At 39.9% G+C, this 27639-nt stretch overlaps 1 protein-coding gene across 4 annotated transcripts in view; it reads right to left on the bottom strand.

The window, feature by feature from the left end:
• The window catches only part of SLIT2 (slit guidance ligand 2), a 214549-nt gene that overhangs the window by 68865 nt on the left and 118045 nt on the right, over window positions 1–27639 (bottom strand). For all 4 annotated transcript variants that reach the window (XM_081958929.1, XM_081958928.1, XM_081958931.1 and 1 more), the window contains exons 5-9: window positions 21411–21482; window positions 11108–11179; window positions 3713–3784; window positions 2219–2382; window positions 176–314 (exon numbers count right to left, since the gene is read on the bottom strand). In XM_081958929.1, coding sequence (XP_081815055.1) covers window positions 176–314; window positions 2219–2382; window positions 3713–3784; window positions 11108–11179; window positions 21411–21482 — 519 coding nt within the window. The remainder of the gene's footprint in view (window positions 1–175; window positions 315–2218; window positions 2383–3712; window positions 3785–11107; window positions 11180–21410; window positions 21483–27639) is intronic.

Genomic DNA, 27639 nt, shown 5'->3' on the forward strand with positions numbered 1-27639 from the left:
ACATCAACAGTTCAAGCGATGCAACTACTCAGACACAAATGCAAAGTTGTATCAAACCCACATCGGTTCATTCGCAGGAAAGTTAAGTTGCTAGTAAGATCTACCGTATTTCTCTGGGGTCCACTTCATGATTACACGGACCTTGGATAACAGGAGGGAGACCTTGTCTACTTACATTTCTGTAATGGCTTCCGGAAGATTGGTGGGGATTTCAGTAAGGCCTTTCCCTCGGCAATCCACAATGTTGTTACTACAGGTACAGGTAGCAGGGCAGTGCAACACACTACAGGAGGGAGCCATAAAAGACTGTTGACCTGAAAACAGCAACAAATGGCCACTTCTAGAGCTGCAAGACGGCTACTCAAGAAAAGTGCAACAAAGTCACACCTGGATCCCAGAAGGAAAGTTGACCTTGACCCTTCCCAATCTTCTTACTCTTAAAATGCCCACAACAACTCACAAGAGATACTCCCACGGAGTACCACAGATGAGTTAAAACCACAGTCAAGGACCCTCAGATTTCAAACGATGTACCAACACCTTGAGTAATATATTATTTATAAGTATTTCTATTTCTACTAGGGACAGCGTGGCTCAGTGGCTCAGTGGCTAAGAAGCTGAGCTTGTCAATCAGAAAGGTCGGCAGTTCAGCAGTTCAAATCCCTAGTGCCACGAAACGGAGTGAGCTCCCGTTACTTGTCTCAGCTTCTACCAATCTAGCAGTTTGGAATCATGTAAAAAATGCAAGTAGACAAATAGGAACCACCTTTGGTGGGAAGGGAACAGCATTCCTGGCACTGTCGGTGTTGAGTCATGCTGGCCACACGACCATGGAGGTGTCTTTGGACAGTGCTGGCTCTTTGGCTTTGAAACGGAGATGAGCACTGCCCCCTAGAGTCGGAAACAACTAGCATATATGTGCAAGGAGGGGAACCTTTAACTTTACCTATTTCTATGTTAATTTTGAATGGTAGAAGAGCAAATAATGTTTTTCACCATGCGCCGTTCCTTCTTTCGCACAAATACTTCAACAACAGCAAAAAGAACAGAGGGCGGAGTTCAGGATGATAGCATCCCATCAGCCAGAAAGAAGGAAACAAATCCATGTTCAAAGCGCATCTTTCACTACCCTACTGACCCTAACCAATATTGTAACAAGTTTTTGTCTGGGGAATTATGGGAGTCGGTCAAGACATCTGGAAGGAATCCAACTTGGGAAAGATCAGCAAGACTGCAATATTTCCTTTGCATCCATTTTAGACGTTATCTCCAGAGCATCTCATCAAGCACAACCATCAAGAACATTAAGCGGGGGGATTTTTTTTTAAAAAAACGGTCCACGTTACAGTTTTATACATCAGTTTTGGGCAACTGGGATGTAGTAAGAATGACTGACAATTAACTGATGATACAATTGATATTATTATTGTTGTTATTATTTCTTTTATTCATTAAACATGAAACTCAGTCAAGTGAACATTTATAGATGTGTCACAAATACCACTGACTGGTGCTAATGGTTGATATGGGATGCTGCCACCTATTATTATTATTATTATTATTATTATTATTATTATTATTATTATTATTATTATTATTAAAAAGTGAACTTGCCTTCTTCCTCATCTGGAGGTTATGAACAGAGAAAAAGAGACAAATGTTAGCAAAGAATCTCTTGTCATTCCATGATTCTTTCATGACAAGCAAACAAGAAACCCACAGATGGTAAACTATGCAATGTGCCTGCTGTTTATTGTCCCCATACAGGCTTTTTAAATTTATTTTTTGCGCTGTTACTATGAAAAAGCAAGACTTTGTGGCCGTCAAATATATAATGTCAAGCCTTCCTCCTCCTTCTAACTGTAACATAAGTTGTTGTGGAGTCGATATAACTTCTATCAGGCAGAAAAGAATTGCTGTATGAAGACCGAGGGATGTAAATAAGGGCCAGAATATTGGTTCCTTTCCTCCTCCCTCCAACTTTTCTAATTGTGCTGATTGCATTTCTACAAGCAAAAAGAGGATGAAACCAAGATTTCAAAGTCCATCTTCCAAGTCATCTTTCTGAAGTAGCCTTCACTGCACCACTCAGAATCCTGGAAAAGTGGATTTCCAGGGGTCTCCCGTGGACTATTTATTAGGGAGACTAGCATGCAAATGTGGTTTTTCAATCTCGTCCTGCAACTATTACATCTATTAAAATGCCTATTGGTCTTACCGCTGCAGATGAATTCTCGCTTCTGGACCTCAGCTATGTTATGTCCGCGTAGGTGTAAGGGAGACGTACACTGAGTGTAAAGGCCGACTCGGGGTCGTTGTCGTAGCCAGTCTGATAACCAAGCCAAGTGGCAATCGCACTGCAGGTTGTTGGAGTGCAGGCGGCTGGGAGAAAAAACACACACACATACAAACAGAGTTTTAAAAGTCAGTGCACAAAATGAAAAGTGAATGAAAGAATATGAGATAAATAGAATGCTTTTATTTATGCCTGCAATACCAACTCAGATTGAAGGTTAAAATATAATACTTTCCTGCCCCCCCCCCCCCATTTGGGAAGCGACGTTTCATTCCTGCTGCCTGCCCAAAAGGAATTGTTTATTTCAGAGGCTGTTGTCTAATATTAAAATCCAGGTTTTGGGAGCATCAACTTTGCTACTGCATTAAATTAACATAAATTAGAATTTATTCAAATATATTTAGGCGTATTTCACATATAAGTTTCATCTTGAGGAGTGGAGGGAGGTCAAAGGCCAATGAGATTCAATTAAAACAATGTTGAGAGGCATCCTATTTTTTTATATTAGGAAGAATCCGGAAAAAGTATTTTGATTTAATTAAGCAGTAAGGCTTAATAGTTTTCTTTTTAAATATTTCTCATTTATCATACTTGACAGCCAGTCACAGATGGAGTGGTGAAATTAAATGAAACATGACTTATTTAATTCCACAAGATACCACTAATTCTATCAAATATATCTGTACTACTTTAAATATCAATCTCTCCTAAATTCTTCCTAGTATTATCAATATTTAGTTACAAGCACACACTCCAATCAAAGAAAGGATTTTTTTATTGGTCTGAATGTCATTAACATGCTACTTCTGAGCATAGGTAAAGGTTCCCCTTGCACATATGTGCTAGTCGTTCCTGACTCTAGGGGGTGGCGCTCATCTCTGTTTCAAAGCCGAAGAGCCAATGCTATCTGAAGATGTCTCCATGGTCATGTGGCCAGCATGACTAAATGCCGAAGGTGCACGGAAAGCTGTTCCCTTCCCACCAAAGGTGGTTCCTATTTTTCTACTTGCATTTTTCACGTGCTTTCGAACTGCTAGGCTGGCAGAAGCTGGGACAAGTAACGGGAGCTCACTCTGTTACGTGGCGCTAGGGATTCGAACCGCCGAACTGCCGATCTTTCTGATCGACAAGCTCTGAGTCTTAACCCCTGAGCCACCACACCCCTTCACTTCTGAGCATACAAGAGTGATTTTTCCCCCCATCTTCAACAAAACTTTATTTCCCTTCAGAGTTTCTAAAATTATATTTTTTTCCCCTCAAAGATGGCTCTTCTTAAAATCCCTCCTCATCAGGCGATAGGAGCAGATTTAGACTGTCCCAAAACTTTAATCTGGTGTTTCTAAAAAGGAAAAAGGATGTCTCAAAAGGAATCCTTAAACTTCAATCCTTTTCTAGTAGGAAATTGTAATTACTTACAAAGTTCTGAGTTTCGGCATATGGTTGAAACTTGCCACCGAGAGCCGTGTGATGTTGTTATTGTTGAGAGTGCTGGAAAAAAAATCAACAACAGGGTATTTGTTTATTTATTTAGGTACATATTTCTCCAGTTACTCTTATATCTATGAACAATATTGCATTCCATCACTGAGAAAGAAAGAAAATCACGAACGGAAGCAGAATACCTGTTTTTTGAAAACAGGAAATAAACAGATTATTCCTTTTTTAATGTTTTAATTAAGACTCCTGTGCCTCAACTTTTTCACATGGCAAACCGAAGATTGCTAAACACTGCTGAAATATTATTGTAACATCATGGTAGCTATAATATTTGTTTTTGACATGCAGTAAAAAGTAACAAATTTCAATATTTTTATCAACACTTGGCTTGGAAAGATGCTACCAAAGCTGCGAAATAGCCCAACTGAATCAATATTGCCGAAGAAATACTACTGTATTTACCCTGGGCTGAATAATAGCAACTACAGTAGCAATTAAAAATATTTCTGCTGGACTTCAAAATAGAAACCCTCCACATGCCAAGCAAATCTTACAGCCGCAATGCCACTGTGATTTTACTCACAGTGGTAGATTTTACTCAATAGTGGATGAGACAGAGAATAGGGAGTGTCACTTGGGAAAAAGAATAGAATAGAATAGAACAGAACAGAACAGAACAGAACAGAACAGAATAGAATAAAATAGAATTCTTTATTGGCCAAGTGTGATTGGACACCCAAGGAATTTGTCTGTGGTGCAAATGCTCTCAATGTACATAAAACGACAAGATACATTCGTCAAGAATCCTAAGGTACAACACTTAATGATAGTCACAGGGTACAAATAAGCAATCAGGAAACAACCAATATCAATATAAATCGTAAGGATACAAGCAACAAAGTTAGAGTCCTGCAGTCGTAAGTGGGAGGAGATGGGTGATAGGAACAATGATGAGAAGACTAATAGTAGTGCAGCCTTAGTGAATAGTTTCACAGTGGTGAGGGAGTTATTTGTTTAGCAGAGCGATGGCGTTCGGGGGAAAACTGTTCTTGTGTCTAGTTGATTTTGTTTATTTTATTAGTGTTTACTATATTTTTATTATATTTATTTTATTACTGATTGCTATTTATTTTAAAGCCATTTACTATGTGCACATATATGCAGTTACCAAGGCTTTAACTCTGTAACCAATATGAAATTTTTGAGGTGATGGATATATAGATGGAAAGATAGAAAGATGGATGGATGGATGGATGGATGGATAGATAGATAAGACAGACAGACAGACAGACAGACAGACAGACAGACAGACAGACAAGACAGACAGATATATATAGAGAGATACACATGACAAAGAAAATAGTGCTCTCTTTGACAACAAGAAACCTCAGTCTGAACGGAAAGATTGAGCCATGCCACCCATATACCTAGGTCGGTTAGAGAACTAGCAGGTTTTAATGATTTTGTGCATTAAATTTGGGGAACGCTGTTCTGAGTGAAACAGTCACTTCAGCAACTGAAGGGAAAAAAATTGCCAACAGCAGCCCTAGAGAAGTCATTCTGCAGATGTGAAGCCCAACAGGCAAGTCAAACAGCACATCTGGAGCAATTCAAGACAGAAAACACAACTTTTTATACGGAAGCAGAAAATATGAAAATATATGCAATATATGCTAAAGGTGAGCAGAGGATCATGTCCTCCATCCCATCACAGTTGGAAGAGGTCAATGTGATCCATGTGGATCAGTCTTAAATCTTTGCTTGCTATAAGCATTAAGAAATAATTTTTGAAAGACATTTAACCCTTAATAGAGTATTGTTTATCAAGACAACAACCCTTAATAGCGTATTATTCCAAAATCTCAGGGGCTGCCCCAAAGAAGAGGAGGGGATCAACCTGTTCTCCAAGGCACCTGAAGGCAGGAGAAGAAGCAATGGACGGAAACTAATCAAGGAGAGAAGCAACCTGGAACTAAGGAGGAATTTCCTGACAGTGAGAACCATCAACCAGTGGAACAGAAGTTGCCTCCAGAATTTGTGGCTGCTCCAACACTGGAAGTTTTTAAGAAGAGACTGGACAACCATTTGTCTGAAATAAATTTTCCTGCTAGGACGGGGTATTGGACTAGAAGATCTCCAAGGTCCCTTCCGAACTCTGTTATTCTAAAGTGATCTCTGTTATGCTAAAGAGATCAAGGAAGAGATGTAAGAATATTCAATTATGTTAAACGTCTATATCATTTGTATAGTTATGAGACTTGGGTTCATAACTGGAAACATTTCTTGAGGGATTTTTCCTAATGCACACTCAACTGAGAATGCGGTAGAAGAGTCTTATTTCAAATGAGTTAGTCCCCACTTCTCACAGTCAAATATTAATTACTTAAGCAATGTTATCACTAAATCAATCCCAAAGGTGCTTTTAGAAGGGGCAACTGGATTTTCTTGTTCTTCTTTGAAGATGTTTCACTTCTCATCCAAGAAGCTTCTGCAGTTCTGAAGAGTTGAAGACATAAAGAAGCTTCTTGGATGAGAAGCGAAATGCCTTCAATGAAAAACAAGACAGTCAAATTGCCTCTTGAAGAAAAAGCCCCTTTGGGACAACCATGACCTGGATAATGGAGAGTCTCTATAGTCACTACATCAACTTTTCTCAACTTTGATAGCTTTAAAATGTGTGGACTTCAACTCCCTGAATTCCTCAGCCAGCACTGAAGAGTTGAAGTTCACACATCACTTTTTTTATAAAGATTTTTTTTATTTTTCAATTACAAAGATAAACATTCCATCTTTCCTTATGCAGTGTGTCGTCCACATCATTCCTCATTTGCCACATCTTTCACATTCATATTAACATTATTTCCCTAAACTTAATATTATAATATATTAAACATTATAAAACTCTCCATTTTTCTTCTTAATATCTTCTAGTGATGATATCATATTAACATTAAACCTTATTATTCTCATCATACACATACCAACAATTTTCATCTTATTTATATCTCTATCTTAATATATTTTCTATTTATTTTTTAGCCTTCTTCATTTCCAAAGTCCTTTTTTATTCTCCAACCATTGGTAAAATACTTCCCAAATCCTATAATATTCAGTTTGCTCTTTCTCCTTAATTGCTAATGTTAATCTGTTCATTTCTGCACATTCTAATATTTTCCTTATCGCCTTCTCATCAATAGGGAATGATTAAATATACATTCTCTTTATTATAAATTTCAGGTAGAATTCCTAGCAGAAATATTTCTGGCTTCAACTCAATAAGTTGTTGTGTCATCTCTTCCAACCCTATCTTAATTTTTGTCCAATACTTCTTTGCCTCTTCACATGTCCACCACATATGATAGTAAGATCCAGGTATTTGGTGGCACTTCCAACATTTAGCTGAGTTGTCTTTAAACATCTCTGCCCCATCTTAAAGTAGCCAAGGTTGAAAAACACTGCATTAAATTAAGAGCTACTTTTTGCAAATTCTCCTTGAAACAAACAATTGCTTTCAGATAAAATCTTTATAGGACTGTTTAGCAGCCAGCGAGTGGGTGTCATAAAGAAATAATCACAGCATTTACATCACAAACTTCAGCAATGGTGGAATTACCTGAATCAAAAGTTAGCAGCAAAGTGATAAGCAGGTCACACTGATTTCATAGCTGGATGTAGATATACTGGCATGCAGAGATTTAAATAGTTTAAATAGTTAAATGATCTTTATGACAATGAGCTGCTGTTGAAACACACAGACCGTTGGGGAAAAAGTCCCAAGATTTGTAAAAGAAACATTTTTCATTACAGATAATGCAGGGGGGGACAGAAAGGTGATTTCTCTTTCTTACAACTTGTAAATAAGGTGCCCACCTTAACAAAGCAGATGCCCCGTCCTTTCTAAAGAGGCTACTAAGGGTCAGGTCCAATTCAGACAATGTACCTGAATGCAGATACATTGGTCTGTCATGAGATAGTCTAATACCAGCAGAAATGTCTGAAATGTAATGTTAAAAGAATCCTCTTTAAAATACACAGAATATTTGAAGAAAAACTCCTGATACGAAAAGTAGAACGATGCATACTTTTAAATGATTTGGATCAGGTGTTTTAGAACAGGTAGAAATAGGAACCCAGAAACTTTAAAAGAGGGACATAGCTGCTTTAAAGAGCTGATGGTCTCACTTCACTTTTAGAAAAAGGGGGGAGGGGTACAGCCCTGATGAAAATAAATGTAAAGCTATATAAAATGATTTTCATTTTATTTGGTTAGATTTTATGGTGAAGGACCAAGGCATCAAAAGATGATTGAATTCAGCAAAACAATGAAGCCGATTTTCAAAATTGAGAAATAATGAAGTGTGTGTCGCAATTGCTGAAGTCAAATCGCTTACGGCTCTAGCAGTTGCAACCGCTTTAAAGGTCCTTTAAGAGATCTTTTCTACAATCTCCATGCTAAGAGTAGGCAACTAATCCTTTCTTCTTAGCTAGACCAACACTTTATGGAGCAAAATTAATATCACCTGAAGTGAAATGGGTTTGACCTCCCAAAGTTAAACGGAAAGCAATGGTTTCCATCTTATCTTTTTCATGGTAAGAATCAAATACCACATCTCAAAAATGCAAAGATGGACGCTGTGATTTTGAGAGACAGGTAGAGGAACAATGGTGTGAAATAAGGCGGAAAATTCATATGTAAGTAAGTAAATCTTTATTACGGTCAAAGACCAGCAATAGACATTAGTTTTTACAATATGTTAAAAAGTACTGACATTAAGATATAATCAAAAGGTATTGACGTTAAAAGTGGAAAATAACATACATGTTCTCAGATTGTTGGGGTCACTCCCTAGTTTACCTGGGGGCAACGCTGTTAAGTATAGGAGTAAATGCAATGGTCCAAAGATGGTTAGAGATATGTCCAGATAATTGGTGCAAGATGACAACTATGCTTCTGTAGCCAATTTTTCTTCTTATGGACATTGCAGCAGCACAGAACTTTGCCACTGCATACTTTACTTACTTTACTTTTATTTAGATTTTTATACCGCCCCCTCTCCCCAAAGGGACTCGGGGCATACGTGGTAACCGGGTTAGTGCCCTGGAGGAGAAAGCCTAGATAAAAATTGTCTGCCCTCCCTGGCAATCTCTCTAATAAGGGGAAAATATGTGCAGACCTACAAGCTCAAAATTCATATGGAATTTTTCATAAGAAAAAATGAAGAACTATTGGGGAAATTTGGTTTCATGTTTTCCAGCTGAAGGAACCAAATTTGTCCCATAAAAGAAAACAGTTTCAATTCTTCCAAAGACTTGCCCTAAATTGCAGTCCCTCCCAATCTCTTGTATCTTAGTTTCACTATTACTAAGTTCAAGTTAAAAAGCAAAGGTGAGGAAGAGGAAAAACCAAATTCAGCAGTTGAAAAAAAAAATCCATAAATTAATTGTGCTGCATTATTTTCCATACTTTCTGTATTCTTTTCAAGTGCTTCCGAAATCTTCTCAGCACAAAGAGAGCTAAAAGTGCTTTTTTAAAAAGCCAACTGGATTTTCTTTCGTTTTCCTTGAAAACGTTTCGCTTCTCGGCCAAGAAGCTTCTTCAGTTCTTGGATGGGAAGCAAAACGTCTTCAAGGAAAAACAAAAAAAGTCCAGTTGCCATTTGGGGGGGGGGAAACACTTTTTTGGGACAACCGTGATCTTCATCTGACTTCTGGTGCTTTCTATATTTTATTTTTTTAATATATTTTTTAAAAGTCCATTTTGAAAGATGAAATAAGATAAAAACATCGCACCTACAAAACAGCTTAAGGAAAATCTTGATATCGTAACTAGTTTTTAAGACTTTTTTTTAAAAGAACACCTACATAGGTTCATACAGGTGACATGGTTTTGTAGTGAAATGTCATATTTAATAAGTGATCACTAAGCCCTATTTTCTTCATCCAAGGAGCATGGAATTCAGGCTGGTTGTTTGATGACAGCAGGCAAATGATTTCACTTGGATGAAAATTAATGGTCTACTATCATTTATCCCCAAGAGTTGGAAAGACGTTTGGCAAAAATGCTCTACCATGTACCGGCAAGTCTCCACAAAATACTTTGGAATTATCTTCTTAATATCTGGGGGGAAAGTCCTATTGACTTCTCTTAAGCTATTCCACAACTAGCAGCTTGGTGAAGGATCTTGCTCAAGGTAAATAAATACCCACCCGTAATTAATTAATTCACTAATTAATACCCACCCTTCCTTACTAGTATCTATCTCTCCCCACTCATTACTATAACCATGTTGCTTGTATCTTTCAATTTATATTGTTTTTATTTGTTTCCTAGTACAATTTGACAAATTCCTTGTGTGTCCAATCACACTTGACCAATAAAGAATTCTATTCTATTCTATTCTATTCTATTCTATTCTATTCTATTCTATTCTATTCTATTATTTTCATTCCATTTGCTATTCCATTTGCTATTCTATTTTATTCTCATTCCATTTGCTATTCCATTTGCTATTCTATTCTATTCCTATTTCTATTACTATTCTGTTCTGTTAGTCTACTCTACTCTACTCTACTCTACTCTACTCTACTCTACTCTACTCTACTCTACTCTACTCTACTCTATCATGTATTTTTATGTACATTGAGAGCATCTGCACCAAAGACAAATTCCCTGTGTGTCCAATCACACTTGGCCAATAAAGAATTCTATTCTATTCTATTCTATTCTATTCTATTCTATTCTATTCTATTCTCTATTCTATTCTGTTACATATTTTTATGTACACCAAGAGCATCTGTACCAAAGAGAAATTCCTTGTGTGTCCAATCACACTTGGCCAAAAAAGAATTCTCTTCTCTTCTCATCTACTCTATATACTATTTTCATTCTATTCTATTCTATTCTATTCTATTCTATTCTATTCTATTCTATTCTTATTCTACTCTATTCTTATTCTACTCTATTCTATTCATAGGGGGAAACCACATCTGTCGAAAACCCAAAATGTACCAGGACCAGCTAATATCCTGCTGTGATCTAAAACTACTTAAGTGTAGTCAAAGCTTCACTTTGCTCAGTGCAAAAGAATGAAATGGAAAAAGAACAGGACAGTGTTGGATGTGAACTATGGGGAATGCATGGACCAAAATAACCTGAGATATCACACCCTTAAAGGTGCTTTTCAGAGGAGTTTGCTTTGGGAGTGAAGGGATCCCTTCCTTCCTCCCATGCATGTCAGATGGTTTGCATCGCAATGCCCTTCTTCCATGGCATCCTTTGGCTAAAGCCTTTGGACCCTGAGCCACTCTGGCTACCCAGCAAGCTCCTAGAACCGAACTTTCCCGCTTGAGAGAAGATAAGAGGATGCTACTCACAGTACTTCCAGATCTCGCAGTGCTCTGAATGCCCCATCTTCGATGCAGCTGATCTGGTTGAAATCCAGTTGCCTATTCAAGAGAGTAGGAGAGGAGAGGTGAAGCAGGGGGAGGCTTAAAGAAAAAGAGCTTCTTTAAGACGAAAGGCAGGCCATGCAAACTGAGATGGACTCCCTGGGACGCTTGGAGGAAGTCCCCCGGCCTCCTGCATTGGAGGCGGTCACCAAAAATCCCTTCTTGTTTTGCACGCCGTGCGCAAGAAAACCACTTTCCCAGCCCTGGGAAAGCTCCAGTAAATAATAACTGCACCTTATATTAAATGCCAAAGGAATGCAATTTCATTACATCAAGAAAAGCTATCCATTAAAAGCTCTCAGCGTCATCTTGCTGAAACAATTTCATTAAGGTAAAGGGCTGTAAATCACTTAACGTCGTGCATCCCCTCGGTGACCCAACAGAATCCATTTATCAGAGAAGTGCAGCTGCATGTTAATTTCCCCATCCTTGGCAGGAGCGGGGGAAAGCACCCTTCGTTCGCTCTGCTCGGGCAGCCTCTTTCCAAACTCCTCGGGCGCAGACATTGCCACAATGGTCTTCTTTAATTCACCCCTGAATTAAAATCCCTGCCTGTTGCAGTTCGTGAAAATGAAGCCCAGGGCAGGGAGGTGGCTGTGGCCTTTGACGTGGGTTTATAGAGCTGATCAGGGTGGGGTCCATGCGTTATTAAATTCAAACATTTAAGGTAAAAATACCCCATGATCAGATTTTGTAAACGGCTATGTTTTGTGACGCGGTGGCTCAGTGGCTAAGACGCTGAGCTCGTCAATCAGAAAGGTCGGCAATTCGGCGGTTCGAATCCCTAGCACTGCATAATGGAGTGAGCTCCTGCTACTTGTCCCAGCTTCTGCCAACCTAGCAGCTCGAAAGCATGTAAAAAATGCAAGTAGAAATATAGGAACCACCTTTGGTGGGAAGCTCCGTACGCCTTTGGCATGCCGGCCACATGACCACGGAGACGTCTTCAGACAGCGCTGGCTCTTCGGCTTTGAAATGGAGATGAACATCGCCCCCTAGAGTCAGGAACGACTAGCACATATGTGCGGGGGAAAACCTTTACCTTTTACGTTTTCTAATTCAAACCACGGGCAATGATGCATATTGCAAAACAAGCAACAAACCTCTCTATTATTTCTAAGCAGCTAATAAAGAATATGGTTCTTGATTCACGACCACCTTCAACATTTATGTCAAGTGAGACAATGGTGAAGTGAACTTTGTCCCATTTTACAACTTTTATGACCAAATTTGCTAAGTGAATCATCGTAAGTATGAAGCAATTGCCAAGCCTCTGAATTTTGATCCTGTGGCCAATGACCACCGGGAGGCTGACAACGATCCTAAGGGTGAAAACCAGTCCTAACTCACTTTTTCCAGTGTTGTTGTAACTTGGAACGGTCACTAAATAAATTATTGTAAGTCAAGGACGATTTGAATCATCCAAAATTTGGATTAACAAATTTATCCGTGTGTGTGCGCACGCGCGCATAATATGTGTGTATTTGTTATCTTGATCTACACAGTTATTATCTTGGAAGCAAAATGAATATAAAGACAGCTAAACTTGCTTTCCTTTCTCTACACCATGCTAGCAAACTAGATACTAGTGAGAAGTAAATATATACAGTATATTTATTTAAAAGGTAACTCTGCCATAAAGCTCGGCTCCTAAGTGTATTTTGACATGAGCTGGAGTGATTAATCTTTTGCATTTATGTCATGAATAGGTGGAGCGGGGGCCTCCAATATATGCTTCCGCTGATCTAATAGTTTGGATCTAGACTAGAGCATTATTAAGAAGCAGGTTTTATTTTGCAGTATCCTTAACTCTAAATACACTACCAAGATAAGGTTTTCATTAAGGAAGTGAGAAACGGATTGGATCCTTGTCATAGCAATGCAGGAGTGTCCAAACTTGGAAACTTTAAGGCTTGTGGACTTCAACTCCCAGTCCACAAGTCTTAAAGTTCCCAAGTTTGAAGACCTCTGATCTAAATGGAGAGATTGCAGAGGAAGGGATTACAAGAGAGTAAGTTATGCTGGCTGGGGAATTCTGGGAGTCGAAGTCCACAAGTCTTAAAGTTGCCAAGTTTGGATACCCCTGTGATAATGGAATACTGAAGTTACGCTACCCATGTGGGGAGTCCCCGTGTCATAGTTCAGAACATTTCTTTAGCAAAATGTTTCCTCCGGTGGCTCCTTAAAAAGTAATTACAGCCCGTTTAATTCCACAAAACCTGTTGTCATGTCCGCCATTCTACGTTTAAGCAAGCAACTCCCAGTTCCTGAGCCTTGGACTCTAACATAAGTAGTCAGGTAGTAACTCTGGCCTTCAAAACCAGTCTTTGAGTTCACAGAATCGAACGGCTGTAAGAGACCTTAGAGGTCTTCTAGTCCAACCCGTCCATGACACATGACCTTATATTACCCCAGACAAATAGTGGTCCATTTTTTTTCTAGAAAACCTTCAGAAATGGAGAACAAACAACTCCCAGTGACAAGTTTTTCCGCTGATTAATTGTTCTCACTATCAGGAAATTTCTCCTTAGTTCTAAGTTGCTTCTTTCCTTCGTTAGTGTCCATGCATTGCTTCTTGTCCTGCCTTCAAGTGCTTTGGAGAATAGATTGACACCATCTTCTTTTTTTGGCAGCCCCTGAGGTATCAGAACACTGCATATTTTAGGGGCTGCCATAATGAAGAGGGGGTCCACCTATTTTCCAAAGCACCAGAAGGCGTGACAGATGGAAACTAACCAAGGAGCGAAGCCACCTGGAATTAAGGAGAAACCTCCTAACAGTGGGAGCAATCAACCAATGGAACAGAAGTTGCCTTCAGAGGTTGTGGGTTCTCCATCACAGGAGGCCTCCAGAAAGAGATTGGACATCCATTTGCCTGGAATGGTAAAGGGTCTCCTGCTTGTACAGGAATTGGACTAGAAGACTTCCAAAGTCCCTTCCAATTCTACTATTCTATGTTCTAACTTCTCCAGCCGCATCTGGGCTGTTTTGGATTCTCTTGCTCCTCCTCATTGAGAAACGTTAGGATAGATATGGACTTGATGGCACATAATCAACCCAATCCTCTTTCCTGTTTTTATTATTTCTTAGAAACAATTTTGACAGCAACCCTTATAGCAGGGTTTATTCACTTAGGGTTTATGGACCCCTTGGCAATCTGGGGACATATTTCAAAAGTTAATGGACTTGGGAAGGGGGATTACAACTTTATTTTCTAGCTATTTTCTATTTATTACAATCTCTAATTGAAATTTAGCATTTTATCTTATCAATCAGAATACAGAGCTGGAAGGGACCTTGGAGGTCTTCTAATCCACCCCTCTGCTCAAGCAGGAAACCGTATACCATTTCAGATAGGTGGCTCTCCAGTCTCTTCTTAAAAACCTCCAGTGATTGAGTACTCAAAACTTCTGATGGCAACTTCTCTTCCACTGGTTGATTGTCCTCACTTTCAGGGAGTTTCTCCTCAATTCCAGGTTGCTTCTCTCCTTGATTAGTTTCCATCCATTGTTTCTTGTCCTGCCTTCAGGAGCTTTGGAGAATAGGCTGACCCCCTCCTCTTCTTTGGGGCAGCCCCTCAAATACTGGAAGACTGCTATCATGTCCCCCCCCCCCTCATCCTTCTTTTCTCTAGATAGGCCATACCCAAATCCTGCAACCGTTCTTCGTATGTTTTAGCCTCCAGACCTTTAATCAACTTAGTTGCTCTTCTCTGCACTTTTTCCCAAAGTCTCAACTTCTGTTTTGTAAAGTGGCGACCAAAACTGGATGCAGAATATTCCAGGTGTGGCCTTACTAAGGCTTTATAAAGCGATGCTTCACGTGATTTCGATTCTATGCCTCTGTTTATACAACCGAGGATCATATTAGCTTTTTTGGCTGCTGCCGCACACGGCTGGCTCATGTTTAAGGGATCGCCCACTAAGGCTCCAAGGTCCCCCTCGCAGTTACCTTTGTTTTGAGCCTGGTTGAAGCAATTCTTTATCAATTCCAATTGTGGAAGAGAAGTTATATTTAAATTACACAGGTTTTCTTTTCCTACATTGTTCCTGCAACATAATACTTATATAACCAAAAACGTATATATGATTTTGCAGACATCGCAGTTAATCATTTTAGTGCAATATTTGTGTGGCAGTTCATTTAAATACACAACACACACACACACACACACACACACATATTCTAAAGAGCTTACCATTTTCAATAATTAAGGACATTTAACAATTAAGCTAATAGGCTTTTTATTTTAAAGGGCTGAAATAATATAAGCAGTCTAGTTCTTTAACCTCTGGAGCCATTTATCAAAGCCATTAAATTAGAATGATGGCATGGAATGTTATCACTTGACACAACACAAAAGAAAAATTGTTCTCAGACAAATTGATAAAATCTTTTAATGCTGTCAAATTTGCCTAATGCAGCCTGCAGGTCCATCTATAAAAGGGTGAGACGAACGTTGGCTCCTTTCTTATTATCCTGAGCTATCAATATATAAATCAGCTCTGACACGACTCCTCCTAAATCATCTGTATTATACACAGAGGGAAAGGATTTAACAGCACAGAGAGCACTCAAGCTAATCTTGTCCTAAAAGAATCGAAAGGCGGATTTCTCCCGCCCCCCTCCCCAAATTGGCAAGAATTCAGGTACATTAGGGGAAAAGAAAATATGGGGGAATATTTCTTTTCACGATGCCTTCTAAATGCCACCGTGGAAAAGTTGAAAATTAAGTTTCAAACTTCCTGCTTCCTTGCAAAAAATTATTTTTCTCTTCACTTGGCATCAAGCCCTGGAATAAAACTTGGCACAGTCCATTTTCTTAGCAACAAGATGGTGATTTAAATGTAACGTTTCCTCTTTGTTTTGCATTACTCGACGGGCAGGGAGTAATAGCAAAAGATGGTTAAGAGGCGGTTGAAAATATGTAAGTTAAATCCAGTTGGATCTATCCCAGATTACAAAACAAAATTATTTTTGCTTAACTTCATTTAAAGAATCAGAATTTCCTCTGACATAAAACTGATGCCTCTTTTGGAATATTCTATGTGGGAATAATGTCCTCCTGTTTTAAATCACCTGAATCAGAGGTCACCAAGCTTTTGGACTTCAGGGACCACTAAATTCATACTTTTAAATCCTGCAGATCACTAAAATGATCTGCCTAATGATTGGCTGGGTGGCCGTAGCTAGGTGGTCATGTGACTTGTTTGGGCGTGTCCAACTTGATGTTACTCACATCGAGAGGCACTTCGCTAGCCTCTACTCGCCCCTCCCCTCCCAGCCCCTCCTCACCCGCCCACCCGGGGCTCCTTAGGGCCCCAACAGGAAGCCGTTGCTGGAGCTAAGCATCCACCAGGAGAAAGAGTTAGAAAAACAGCTCAGTTCAAATTGGATCTGACTGAGGAGGAGGTTCAGCAGAAGCACCTCACTGAGGACTAGGAGCATAGGCTTTCCAAGTAGAGGGAAGACCTGCGGGACTGCAAGGCTAGGGACCAGCACCTGGAGGCTCAGCGGGCTGAGATGGTCAGCCAGTTCCAGGCCATGATGCAGTCCCACTGGAAGGAGGCCCTCTGGCTCTTCACAATCAGCGGTGCTTCCCTCCAGCCTTCCCCCAAAGCCCCCCACCAGGAGGCTGAAGCAGACCCCAAGTTGGAATTTCTGCCCCCCTCCGACCCACACAAAAAGACCCCGAATGGGGAGACTCTCTGCAGCAACACAAGAGTTCATTGCACGTATCCGCCCCAGGGGCCGTAGTTTGAGGACCCCTGATTGAGTGCCATATAAAAAATGCAAATAATTTTTCTCGCGGACCCCCAGTTGGTGACCGCTGATCTGACTGACCAAAATGTTTCTTCTTTTTTTTAAAGTGCTAATAGTGAAATGGCTGCTAAGGTTTGCTTGCATTATGGACACCAAATGGTCAAGTCAGCCTTTAAAAACCCAGAGAGGAGTCCGATTCTCACAGGCACAAGAGCTCCCAGCTGCAGATTGAAGGAGGCAGACTGTTCTATTAGCCTGAATGGAAACGGAAGGGGGGAAAAGTGGATTCCAATGGAAAAAGCCATTGGACTGTGAGCCAGGGTGACTCAGGAAGGAAATAATGAGTAAAATTACCACCCACTGTTTCATTTAGGACATTTCTTCTCCATGAATTGCAATCAGGACTGGAGCAATTTTATATTTCTTTACTACCCAAAAATCTAACTGATACAGAAAGCAATCCAAAGTAGGCAAAATATATATAGGATGCTTTCCAGTGCTGAGATCAGTTTGCACCAGTTTGGGAGAAAAGGTTGTTTCGTTTCTGAACTGGTCGTTGGAAGAAATCATTAGGGCAAAGAACTGGTTGTTAAATTATTTGAATCCCACCACTGATGCTTTCTACATTTGATATTTACAACCTGAATTTCTCAACTTATATTTACTGCTGAAGTTTTGGCCCTAAACAGGAAATATACAGTATTTCACCCTATCTACACAACTCTGATATAATATACACAATGCCAGACTTATTATTTAAAATGCTGTTTGTTTTTTCAGTGAGTTGTTTCAGAACACCACTGTGAAGCTTCTGGTGGCTTTAGTTTGATTTCCAATCTTAGCATTATCTAACTGACTGCAGGTCTATGGAGATTCTCCATCATCCAGGTTACGCTTCTCCATCAAAAGTGTTTTTCCAAGAGGCAACTGCACTGAGGTTTTCCCTTGAACCGAGGAAACTTTTTTAAAAAGTTATTTACTGTATTTATTTATTTTTTTACAGACATATCAAGGTGGGAAGAGTGTGGCACTTGAGTGTCATACATTCTAATACAAATAAAACTAATAGTATTAGTCATAGTTATTACTTTCAACCAACTTTTATATTTTTAATAGAAATACATATTTTTATAAACTTGCAATGTCATTATTCGATTATTCTGTTTTCTCTTATTATTGCTCTTATTTTATTATTTAAAGTGTATATACTAATATTCCCCTTTTCTCTTATTTCTATCTCTTATTCTAGCTTTTAATTACCATATTTTTCAGAATATAAGATGCACCTTTTTTCCTCAAAAAAGAGGCTGAAAATCTGGGTGTGTCTTATACACCAAATACAGAATTTTCTGCCGCCTGAAACCCCACCCCCTTCACCAAAATGTTGGTGCATACCCTTATGGAGGCTTTCAGACAGCTCCTGGGGGCTGGGGAGGGCAGAAATGAGCAAAAAACGGGTCGTTTTTTGCCCCCCCTGCCCCCAGCAGCATTCTATAAGCCTCCATAAGGTATGCATGCAATTTTTTTGACAAAAAAACAGCCCGTTTTCACGCAAAATGGGCCCTTTTTTTGTTCTTTTTTTCCTCCCCAGCCCCCAGGAGCACTCTGTAAGCCCCCCCCCCCAAGGCTATTCATGCCTTTTATTTGAAACAAGTGGGCCCCATTTTCACAAAAAACGGGCCGTTTTGGGGAGGTTTGCAGAGTGCAAAAACTTTTTTCCCCCTTTCGAAAAGCTCTTTAGTTAGTGATTGATGAGAATTAGCTTGATCAAGTGCTGTGCCAGCAGAAACAAAGTCTTAGGTGCTGCAGATTGTCAGTGATTTCCTTCTCCAGCACATGGATAAATGCACCTGGACTCATCTACCTACCTATCTACTCTCTCTCTCTCTCCCTACCTACCTACTGTATTTCTTTCTCTCTCTCTATCCCTCTACCTACCTACCTACCTACCTACCTACCTACCTACCTACCTACCTATTCTCTCTCTCCCTCCCTTCCTACCTACTGTATTTCTCTCTCTCTCTCTCTATCCCTCTACCTACCTACCTACCTACCTACTCTCTCTCTCCCTACCTACCTATTATATTTCTCTCTCTCTATCCCTCTACCTACCTACCTACCTACCTACCTACCTACCTACCTACCTACTCTCTCTCTCTCCCTACCTACCTACTGTATTTCTCTCTCTCTCTCTATCCCTCTACCTACCTACCTACCTACCTACCTACCTACCTACCTACTCTCTCTCTCTCCCTACCTACCTACTGTATTTCTCTCTCTCTCTCTCTATCCCTCTACCTACCTACCTACCTACTCTCTCTCTCTCTCCCTACCTACCTACTATATTTCTCTCTCTCTCTCTATCCCTCTACCTACCTACCTACTCTCTCTCTCCCTCCCTACCTATTATATTTCTCTCTCTCTCCATCCCTCTACCTACCTACCTACCTACTCTCTCTCTCTCCCTACCTACCTACTGTATTTCTCTCTCGCTCTCTATCCCTCTACCTACCTACCTACCTACTCTCTCTCTCTCCCTACCTACCTACTGTATTTCTTTCTCTCTCTCTATCCCTCTACCTACCTACCTACCTACCTACCTACTCTCTCTCTCCCTACCTACCTACTGTATTTCTCTCTCTCTCTCTATCCCTCTACCTACCTACCTACCTATTCTCTCTCTCCCTCCCTTCCTACCTACTGTATTTCTCTCTCTCTCTCTATCCCTCTACCTACCTACCTACCTACTCTCTCTCTCCCTACCTACCTATTATATTTCTCTCTCTCTCTATCCCTCTACCTACCTACCTACCTACCTACCTACTCTCTCTCTCTCCCTACCTACCTACTGTATTTCTCTCTCTCTCTATCCCTCTACCTACCTACCTACCTACCTATTCTCTCTCTCCCTCCCTTCCTACCTACTGTATTTCTCTCTCTCTCTCTCTCCCTCTACCTACCTACCTACCTACCTACCTACTCTCTCTCTCTCCCTACCTACCTACTGTATTTCTCTCTCTCTCTCTATCCCTCTACCTACCTACCTACCTATTCTCTCTCTCCCTCCCTTCCTACCTACTGTATTTCTCTCTCTCTCTCTATCCCTCTACCTACCTACCTACCTACCTACCTACCTACTCTCTCTCTCTCCCTACCTACCTACTGTATTTCTCTCTCTCTCTCTATCCCTCTACCTACCTACCTACCTATTCTCTCTCTCCCTCCCTTCCTACCTACTGTATTTCTCTCTCTCTCTCTATCCCTCTACCTACCTACCTACCTACCTACTCTCTCTCTCCCTACCTACCTACTGTATTTCTCTCTCTCTCTCTATCCCTCTACCTACCTACCTACCTACCTATTCTCTCTCTCCCTCCCTTCCTACCTACTGTATTTCTCTCTCTCTCTCTATCCCTCTACCTACCTACCTACTCTCTCTCTCCCTACCTACCTATTATATTTCTCTCTCTCTCTATCCCTCTACCTACCTACCTACCTACCTACCTACTCTCTCTCTCCCTACCTACCTACTGTATTTCTCTCTCTCTCTCTCTATCCCTCTACCTACCTACCTACCTACCTACTCTCTCTCTCTCTCTCTCCCTACCTACCTACTGTATTTCTCTCTCTCCTCTATCTACCAACCTACTTTTTTTTTAAAAAAAATGCCTCTTCAAATCCTTGGTACGTCTTATACTCTGGTGTGTCCTATACTCTGAAAAATACGGTATGTCATCCTTTGTTAAAAACATTTTCTTTCTATTCTACCTAATTTCTAATCATGCCAACTACCTACAAAAAGAAAAAAGAAAGGAAAGAGAGAGGAAAAGCAAAACAAAACAACACCAAAAATGGAAAAATTATCTATCAATCATCTCTTGCCCGCTTCAATACTTTAATTGCAATGTTTTTCTTTTCTTTTTGACTTGTCTCCCAAATTCCTCTCTAGGATCTTTATCTCTTTCTACACCTTGACTTCTTGGCTGTTAAATCTGAGTATGAAGAAACTTTTTGATGAGAAGCAAAATGTTTTCAAGGAAAAAACAAGAAAGTCCAGTTGCCTTTTGGAAAAGCATATTTGGGATAACTAACTGCAGTTAATTGGTTTGTCAGTTTAATTTTCAACTTTCCCATAGGAAGAAGAATAGGGAATGCATTACCAAAGATCATAGTAGCCCATTCCTAAATGAAGGTTTAGTAAACAGTCAAAAATCTCTCTCTCTCTCTCTTTGTCTATCTACCTACCTACCTACCTACGACCCCAACCCTTTTAGCACTACAGGCATGGCTGTTCCTCCATGAATTTGGGTGAGGGGGTGCTTTGTTGGTGAGATGAGTAAGTGTTTTTTGGGTGCACCAGGGGTTGTTTGGGTGCTTGTTTTAAACTAGTAAGCCACACAGAGGAGTCTGAGACAGGTGGCTATATAAAATAAATGAATGAATAAAAGGAGATACAAATACTTACAGATTTTTAATGTCAACAGCTCCGCGGAAGGCCTTCCTTGGGATGGCATGTATCTGGTTTTCACTGAGATCCCTGAGAAAAGATAATAAACACTTTCAATACAGCTTTTCGCTTAAGAACAGTTGTGTCAGATCAACCCAAGCCACTGTAATTAAGTCTAATTGCATGCATTTCATTGTATTCTGACAGTTTTATCAATTGCCACACCCACGGTACAATCTGCTGAGTAATACCCAATTTCTAAGCATAAGGGACATTTTAAAGACTCTTAAATGTTTGAGTTAAACATAAAAGGAAGAAGGAAACACCAACTATTCAACATTAATTGCACTACATAATTTCCCAATGCATCCATTAGAATATATACATATATACATATATACGTGTGTGTGTGTGTGTATGTGTGTGTAAGTGAATTTTGCCCCATTGTACGACCTTTCTTGCTACAGTTGTTAAGTGAATCACTGCAGTTGTTAAGTTAGGAACACGGTTGTTGAGTGAATCTGGCTTCCCTCATGGACTTTGCTGGTCAGAAGGTCGCAAAAGGGGATCACATGATCCCAGGACACTGCAACCATCATAAGTGTGAGTCCATTGCCATTTCAGACAAGTGGCTGTCCAATCTGCTCTTGAAAACCTCCAGGGATGGAGCTCCAACATGTTCTGGAGACAATTTCTGTTCCACTGGTTAATTGTCCTCACTGTTTGGAAGTTTCTCCTTAATTCCAGGTTGCTTCTCTCCTTGATTAGTTTCCACCCATTGCTTCTTGTCCTGCCCTCAGGTGCTTTGGAGAATAGTTTGACTCCCTCTTCTTTGTGGCAACCCCTGAGATATTGGAAGACTGCTATCATGTCTCCCCTGGTCCTTCTTTCTCTTAAGCTAAACATACCCAGTTCCTGCAACCGTTCTTCATATGTTTTAGCCTCCAGTCCCCTAATCCTCTTTGTTGCTCTTCTCTGCACTCTTTAATAAGCATATGGCATATTCCTATATGAGTAGTTGCAATTCTCCAAGGATGTAATTAAATGAATGTGTAAGAAATATAATGTGTTTTTAGCTTTACATAAGGTTTTTAGTAGAAATCTTTGCTTCCAATTTGCCATGAATAGTTGATCAATGCACAATCTTAACAGAGATCTATAACAATTTTTGTTCTTTCCTTACAATTTTCATTTAAGAGCGACTAAACACACATGATGTTATATGCCGTTTGCTTCTTTCAAGTGTTTTCTTCATGTTAACGAATAGATTGCTGCATAAACAATGTTTTACCCCTGAATGTATAATTTGTCCTGGAAATTATATCACATTTTGATTAATTATTGAATCTGCAGCATTGCTACACAGACTGCAAAATGTTATTTATGAAAGTGTGTACTTACATTTGCCTATCAGAGAAATAACTGGAGGATAAACTAGGACAAACAATGGTTTGTGTGCAAGTTTTAGAAATTTAGAGACTATTATTCTCAAACAGCAAACTGCATCCAATTCAAAACAGACGATGCTAAATTTTGAATTCGTAATAAAGTGAAGTCCTAAGTGAATAGTCATAATAGACATTATTGTCCATTTACTGAATGAACAGGGGGCTCCATTAGAGGTAGATACTCCACTCCTTTGCAGTGAAGCCAGCTCTGCATTGCAGCTATTTTATTACTCACCATCCAATATCTCAGTTGAATATGCTATTTACTTTGCAAAGCACAGAACGCTATTATTCTAATTGTGTTAATGGAAACTCCTGTGTGCAGTAGTGAAAGCATGCTTTTCTAAAGTTGGGATAAGACCTTTTCTTCCCTGCATAGTTAAATCAACATTACTTTAAGACAATAAATTTTCTGTAGTAGGCACACCTGCTTCTAAATTTAATTACTGGTAATTTTATTTTCCCTTTATGGCTTAACCTCTCTTAAGAGACTGAGCAGTAGTGCCATAAATCTACAAAAGCATTCAATACTTTGCAGAAACTACCCGGGAGAAGCGGAAGGAATAAAATGCACTTATTTTGTGAGGTCATGGTAGAAAGCAAGGTATCAGGCCTGCAGCCCTCTTTTCTTTTGGATCTTTGCCCTGCCACACTTTCTATTATTCTACTGTGTCTTTTGTTTGGTGGGAAAATGGGAGGGGGGATTGTACGGAGTGAGATGCAATGTAGCCATAACAATATTCTTTCTAGAAATCTAAGGTCATCCTCTGTCTCTGCAACTCTGCGCCTGACCGGAAGTGGATGGGTGGAAGCTGCCAGCATGGCAGTGGGAGATTGGACCATGGGATGGGACTTGTGGGTGTGGGGGAAAGATCTTGAACTTTCAACTGGGTGGGGGAAACCAAGAAGCTTTCAGATTCGGGTTTCCCCAGATGTGCCAACGTGGCTCTCTTCATCAATTGGGACTTTGCCTCGGACTCTGATTGACTTTTGGATGCTCTTTGGAACCCTGACACAATAAGCTTAACAGAGCACCTAAAACTGAATCCTCCCACACAACTTATGACCACAACTGAGCCCCAAATTTAAAACAATTACAGGCAGCCCAAAATTTCCCATTCTAAGTAAGACATTTGTTAAGCGAGGTTTGCCCCATTTTACGACCTTTCTTGCCACAGTTGTTAAGTGAATTACTGCAGTTGTTAAATTAGTAACATGGTTGTTAAGTGAATCCGGTTTTCCCATTGTCTTTGCTGGTCAGAAGGTCGCAAAAGGGGGTCACGTGACCTCCCCCCCCCCAGGACACGTTGACCGTCATAAATACGGGTTAATTGCCAACCATCTGAATTTGTATCACAGGGGATGCTTCAACGGTCATAAGTCCCTTTTTTCAGTGCCATTTTAACTTTGAACGGTCATGAAATAAACCGTTATAAGTGAAGGACTTGCCTGATAATAGAAATTCTGAAATTCTGTGCTACCCTGATAATAGAAATTTAAAGTCTAAAAAGAGCGTCACCATGAAGTGGGAAGTTTCTCAGCTGAGTAAATTGTTCTAGTTGTCTTATTTATTGAGAAATTAACTAAACACATTTCCTCATTATACAGACTGGTAACAAAACATCTGCAAGAAGGAAACCAACTTAATAGAATGACAAAGTTGGAAGGGACCTTAGAGGCCCTCTAGTCCAACCCTCTGCCCAAGCATAAGACCCTAGACTTTTTCAGTGTTTCCCGAAAATACGACATGTCCTGAAACTAAGGCCATGCCACATTTTTCAGGTGGGCAAAAATATAAGCCCCCCTGAAAATAAGCCCCCTGGATAACCCTCCCTCTGGCCAGACAGAGCGCTGCTCACCAACCTAGTGGTATCCCGAAGGTGCCAAGCCGCAGGAACCAGGGGAAAAGGCACTCACGTTGCTTGGTGCCTTCGGGATACTGCTAGGTTGGAGAGTGGCATTTGTCCCCAGCTGGAGAGGGGGTTTGCCGGGTAGCTGTACCACTCCCCGATCGCGTGCCTCCAAGCCTCACGATGCCCTGGCACAGCTCCGCTGCATTCCTTGCCGTTTCGTCCAGTTGAACTCATGAGGTTTTTTTTACAAGGGGCTTCCCTGGATGAAACGGCAAGGAACGCAGCGGAGCTGTCAGTCTCCAGTAGCACTAGGACACGCGTCTCGCTTCTCCCCCCCCCAACCTGCCACCCCTTGCTTAAGGGACAGCGGGGAACCAGGCAGGCAGCTGTTACCATTGGGGCGGGGTGGGAGGTGTTGGGCCACGAGGCACGCCTCTTACCTTTCCGTCTCCGTCGCGTTCCTCGCTATTGTGTCCAGGGAAGCCCCTGTTAAAAAAAAACAAAACACCTTTCTCGCAAGTTCAAGACGAACTCACGAGAAGGTTTTTTTTTACCAGGGGCTTCCCTGGACACAATAGCGAGGAACGTGACGGAGCCGGAAAGGTAAGAGGCGCACCTTGCTTCTCGCCCACCCCAGAAAATAATAAGCCCCCCCTCCCCCGATAATAAGGCCAGGGTCATATTTCAAGGTTCAAAAGAAAATAAAGCCCTGTCTTATTTTCGGGGAAACACGATAATGGTTGTCCAATTTCTTCTTGATATCTTCCAATGATGGAGTACACACAACTTCTGGAAGGAATCTGTTTCACTGATGACTTGTCCTCAGTGCCAGGAAATTCCTCCTTAGTTCTCGGTTGCTTCCCTCCTCAATTCGTTTCCACCTGTTGCTTCTTGTCCTGCCTTCAGGTGCTTTGGAGAATAGGTTGAGGCCCTCTTAATTGCAGCAGCCCCCGAGATATTGGAAGAACGTTAGATACTGGAAGAACAAAAGTTCAGAAGAACCTCCAGGATCCAGCAATTCAACCCTGTGCTACGTTTATTCTGGTTCTGTTTTCTGAAGATGTGCTGTTCTACTTAATATTCTAATACTTGAAGTCATGGGACTTTATTTCATCGCATCTGCCTACAACATTTTTTATACCTAAATTATAAAGTTATATCTGGCGTTAACTTGGGATTATATGTCTACTTCCACTGGAGAGAGAGAGAGAGAGAGAGAGAGAGAGAGAGAGAGAGAGAGAGAGAGAGAGAGACTTACGATATGGCAAGGTGCATATAACATTTTCTCGTTATATATTTCACAACATGGGTGAAAGAATAAAACTAATTTGGGAACTAAAATAATTTCTAGCATAAACCAGAGCCACCTTTGCTCAGGCATTTACTATAATTCAGAGTTTAATTTACAGAATGCCAAACCTTTTTCTTAAGTTTGGGAGTTTAATTTTTCATTTGGTAGTCCCTGTGATACAACACTGGTGAAATGCAAACTCTTTTAAATCTTCTCATTTATTCCTGGAATAAAGCCGTATATTAGTAATTCTTGAAGCAGATCAATTCCACTCTCTGATGCCTCCAGAAATGCACTTAGACTAATTCACCAAGAATATAACAGCATAACACTGTTTTAAGCAGGCCGTAAATATTATTCATTATAGAAAATTAAATTCCTAAGCAGATTTCCTTGGTTCAGGAAAACAGATAGAGATTATGATAAAAGGAGAAGCAAAGCAGTAAACATGATTTTCAGAAAATCACACCCTGATTTAAAGACTAGAGTTTATGCAGTTTTCTGTCTTACAAAATGCAACATTATGGATAACTATTAAGTGCATTATGTATTAAGCAACCTGTCAAAAAGACTGATCCTGGTTCCTTTTCTTTTTTTAAAAAAAACCATGCAACTATTTAAATACGTTCTCCTTATATATCTTTAACAAAATTCTATCCCGTTGCTTACTTATTACTACAGCATGAAGAAACTTCTGTAATGTGGATCTATGGAAAATTGGCACTTGGAATTCTTTGTTTTTTTTTTTAAAAAAGTTTCTATTAAACATTACTACCTTTAAAAACAGAATAAACGAACAACAAATACAGAAAAAACAAGACAAACATAACAATATAAAATAGTTTTACAGCCTTCTGTATCGGCATACATGTTTAGCCTTTGTAGTTCTCTATTCTACATTGCTTTCCTATCGGTTTTAACATCTGTAATAGTATAATAACAATTGTACTAACAATTGTAATAATATTAATTGTTCGTATCACTATTATTTTTGCATTGTGGTCAATACTTTGATAGTAATTAGTAATTTTGGTTAATCTGTATTCAATACTAGTTTAGAAAACACAAAAAGAGACTTCTATTTCCTGTTTTGGCTTCTGTTTTCTAGCCACTTATAAATTCTATTCCGTATTTTGTAGAAATCCGATTCTTCTCTTTCTTTTAACTCCATAGTCATTTTGTCCATCTCTGCACATTCAACTACTTTTCTAATTATTGTTTCATCTGCGGGTGTATTGATTTGTTTCCAGTTTTGTGCAAAAGCCATTCTAGCTGCAGTGAGTATGTGTAGTATTATGTATTATGCATATATAATTCTTCATTCAGTATTGATAAGAAGCTTTTGATTCCTGGTTCCCCATGTAAGTTTCTCATAAAAAACTGTCTGAACAGGCTTCCTCAACTGAAGAGGTCATGATTGAAGGGGAGAAAATATTTTTTAAAAACTTTTTACACGCTGTCTCTCAGCTTCTAGCCTGCTGCTTTGTTGTTGTTGGGAATACTGACAAATATGAATCATGTAGGTTAGATTTGAAGTGTATTGTGAAATTTTCATATTTTTTGCTATTTTTATGCAAGGCTTCCCTGACATCTGAGTATTATTACAAAAGTAAAAAAGGCTTTACCAGATTAACAGAGTTGGAAGGGACCTTAGA

Source organism: Natrix helvetica, assembly GCF_964273705.1.
Source record: "Natrix helvetica genome assembly, chromosome: 7".
Lineage (NCBI taxonomy): Eukaryota > Metazoa > Chordata > Lepidosauria > Squamata > Natricidae > Natrix > Natrix helvetica.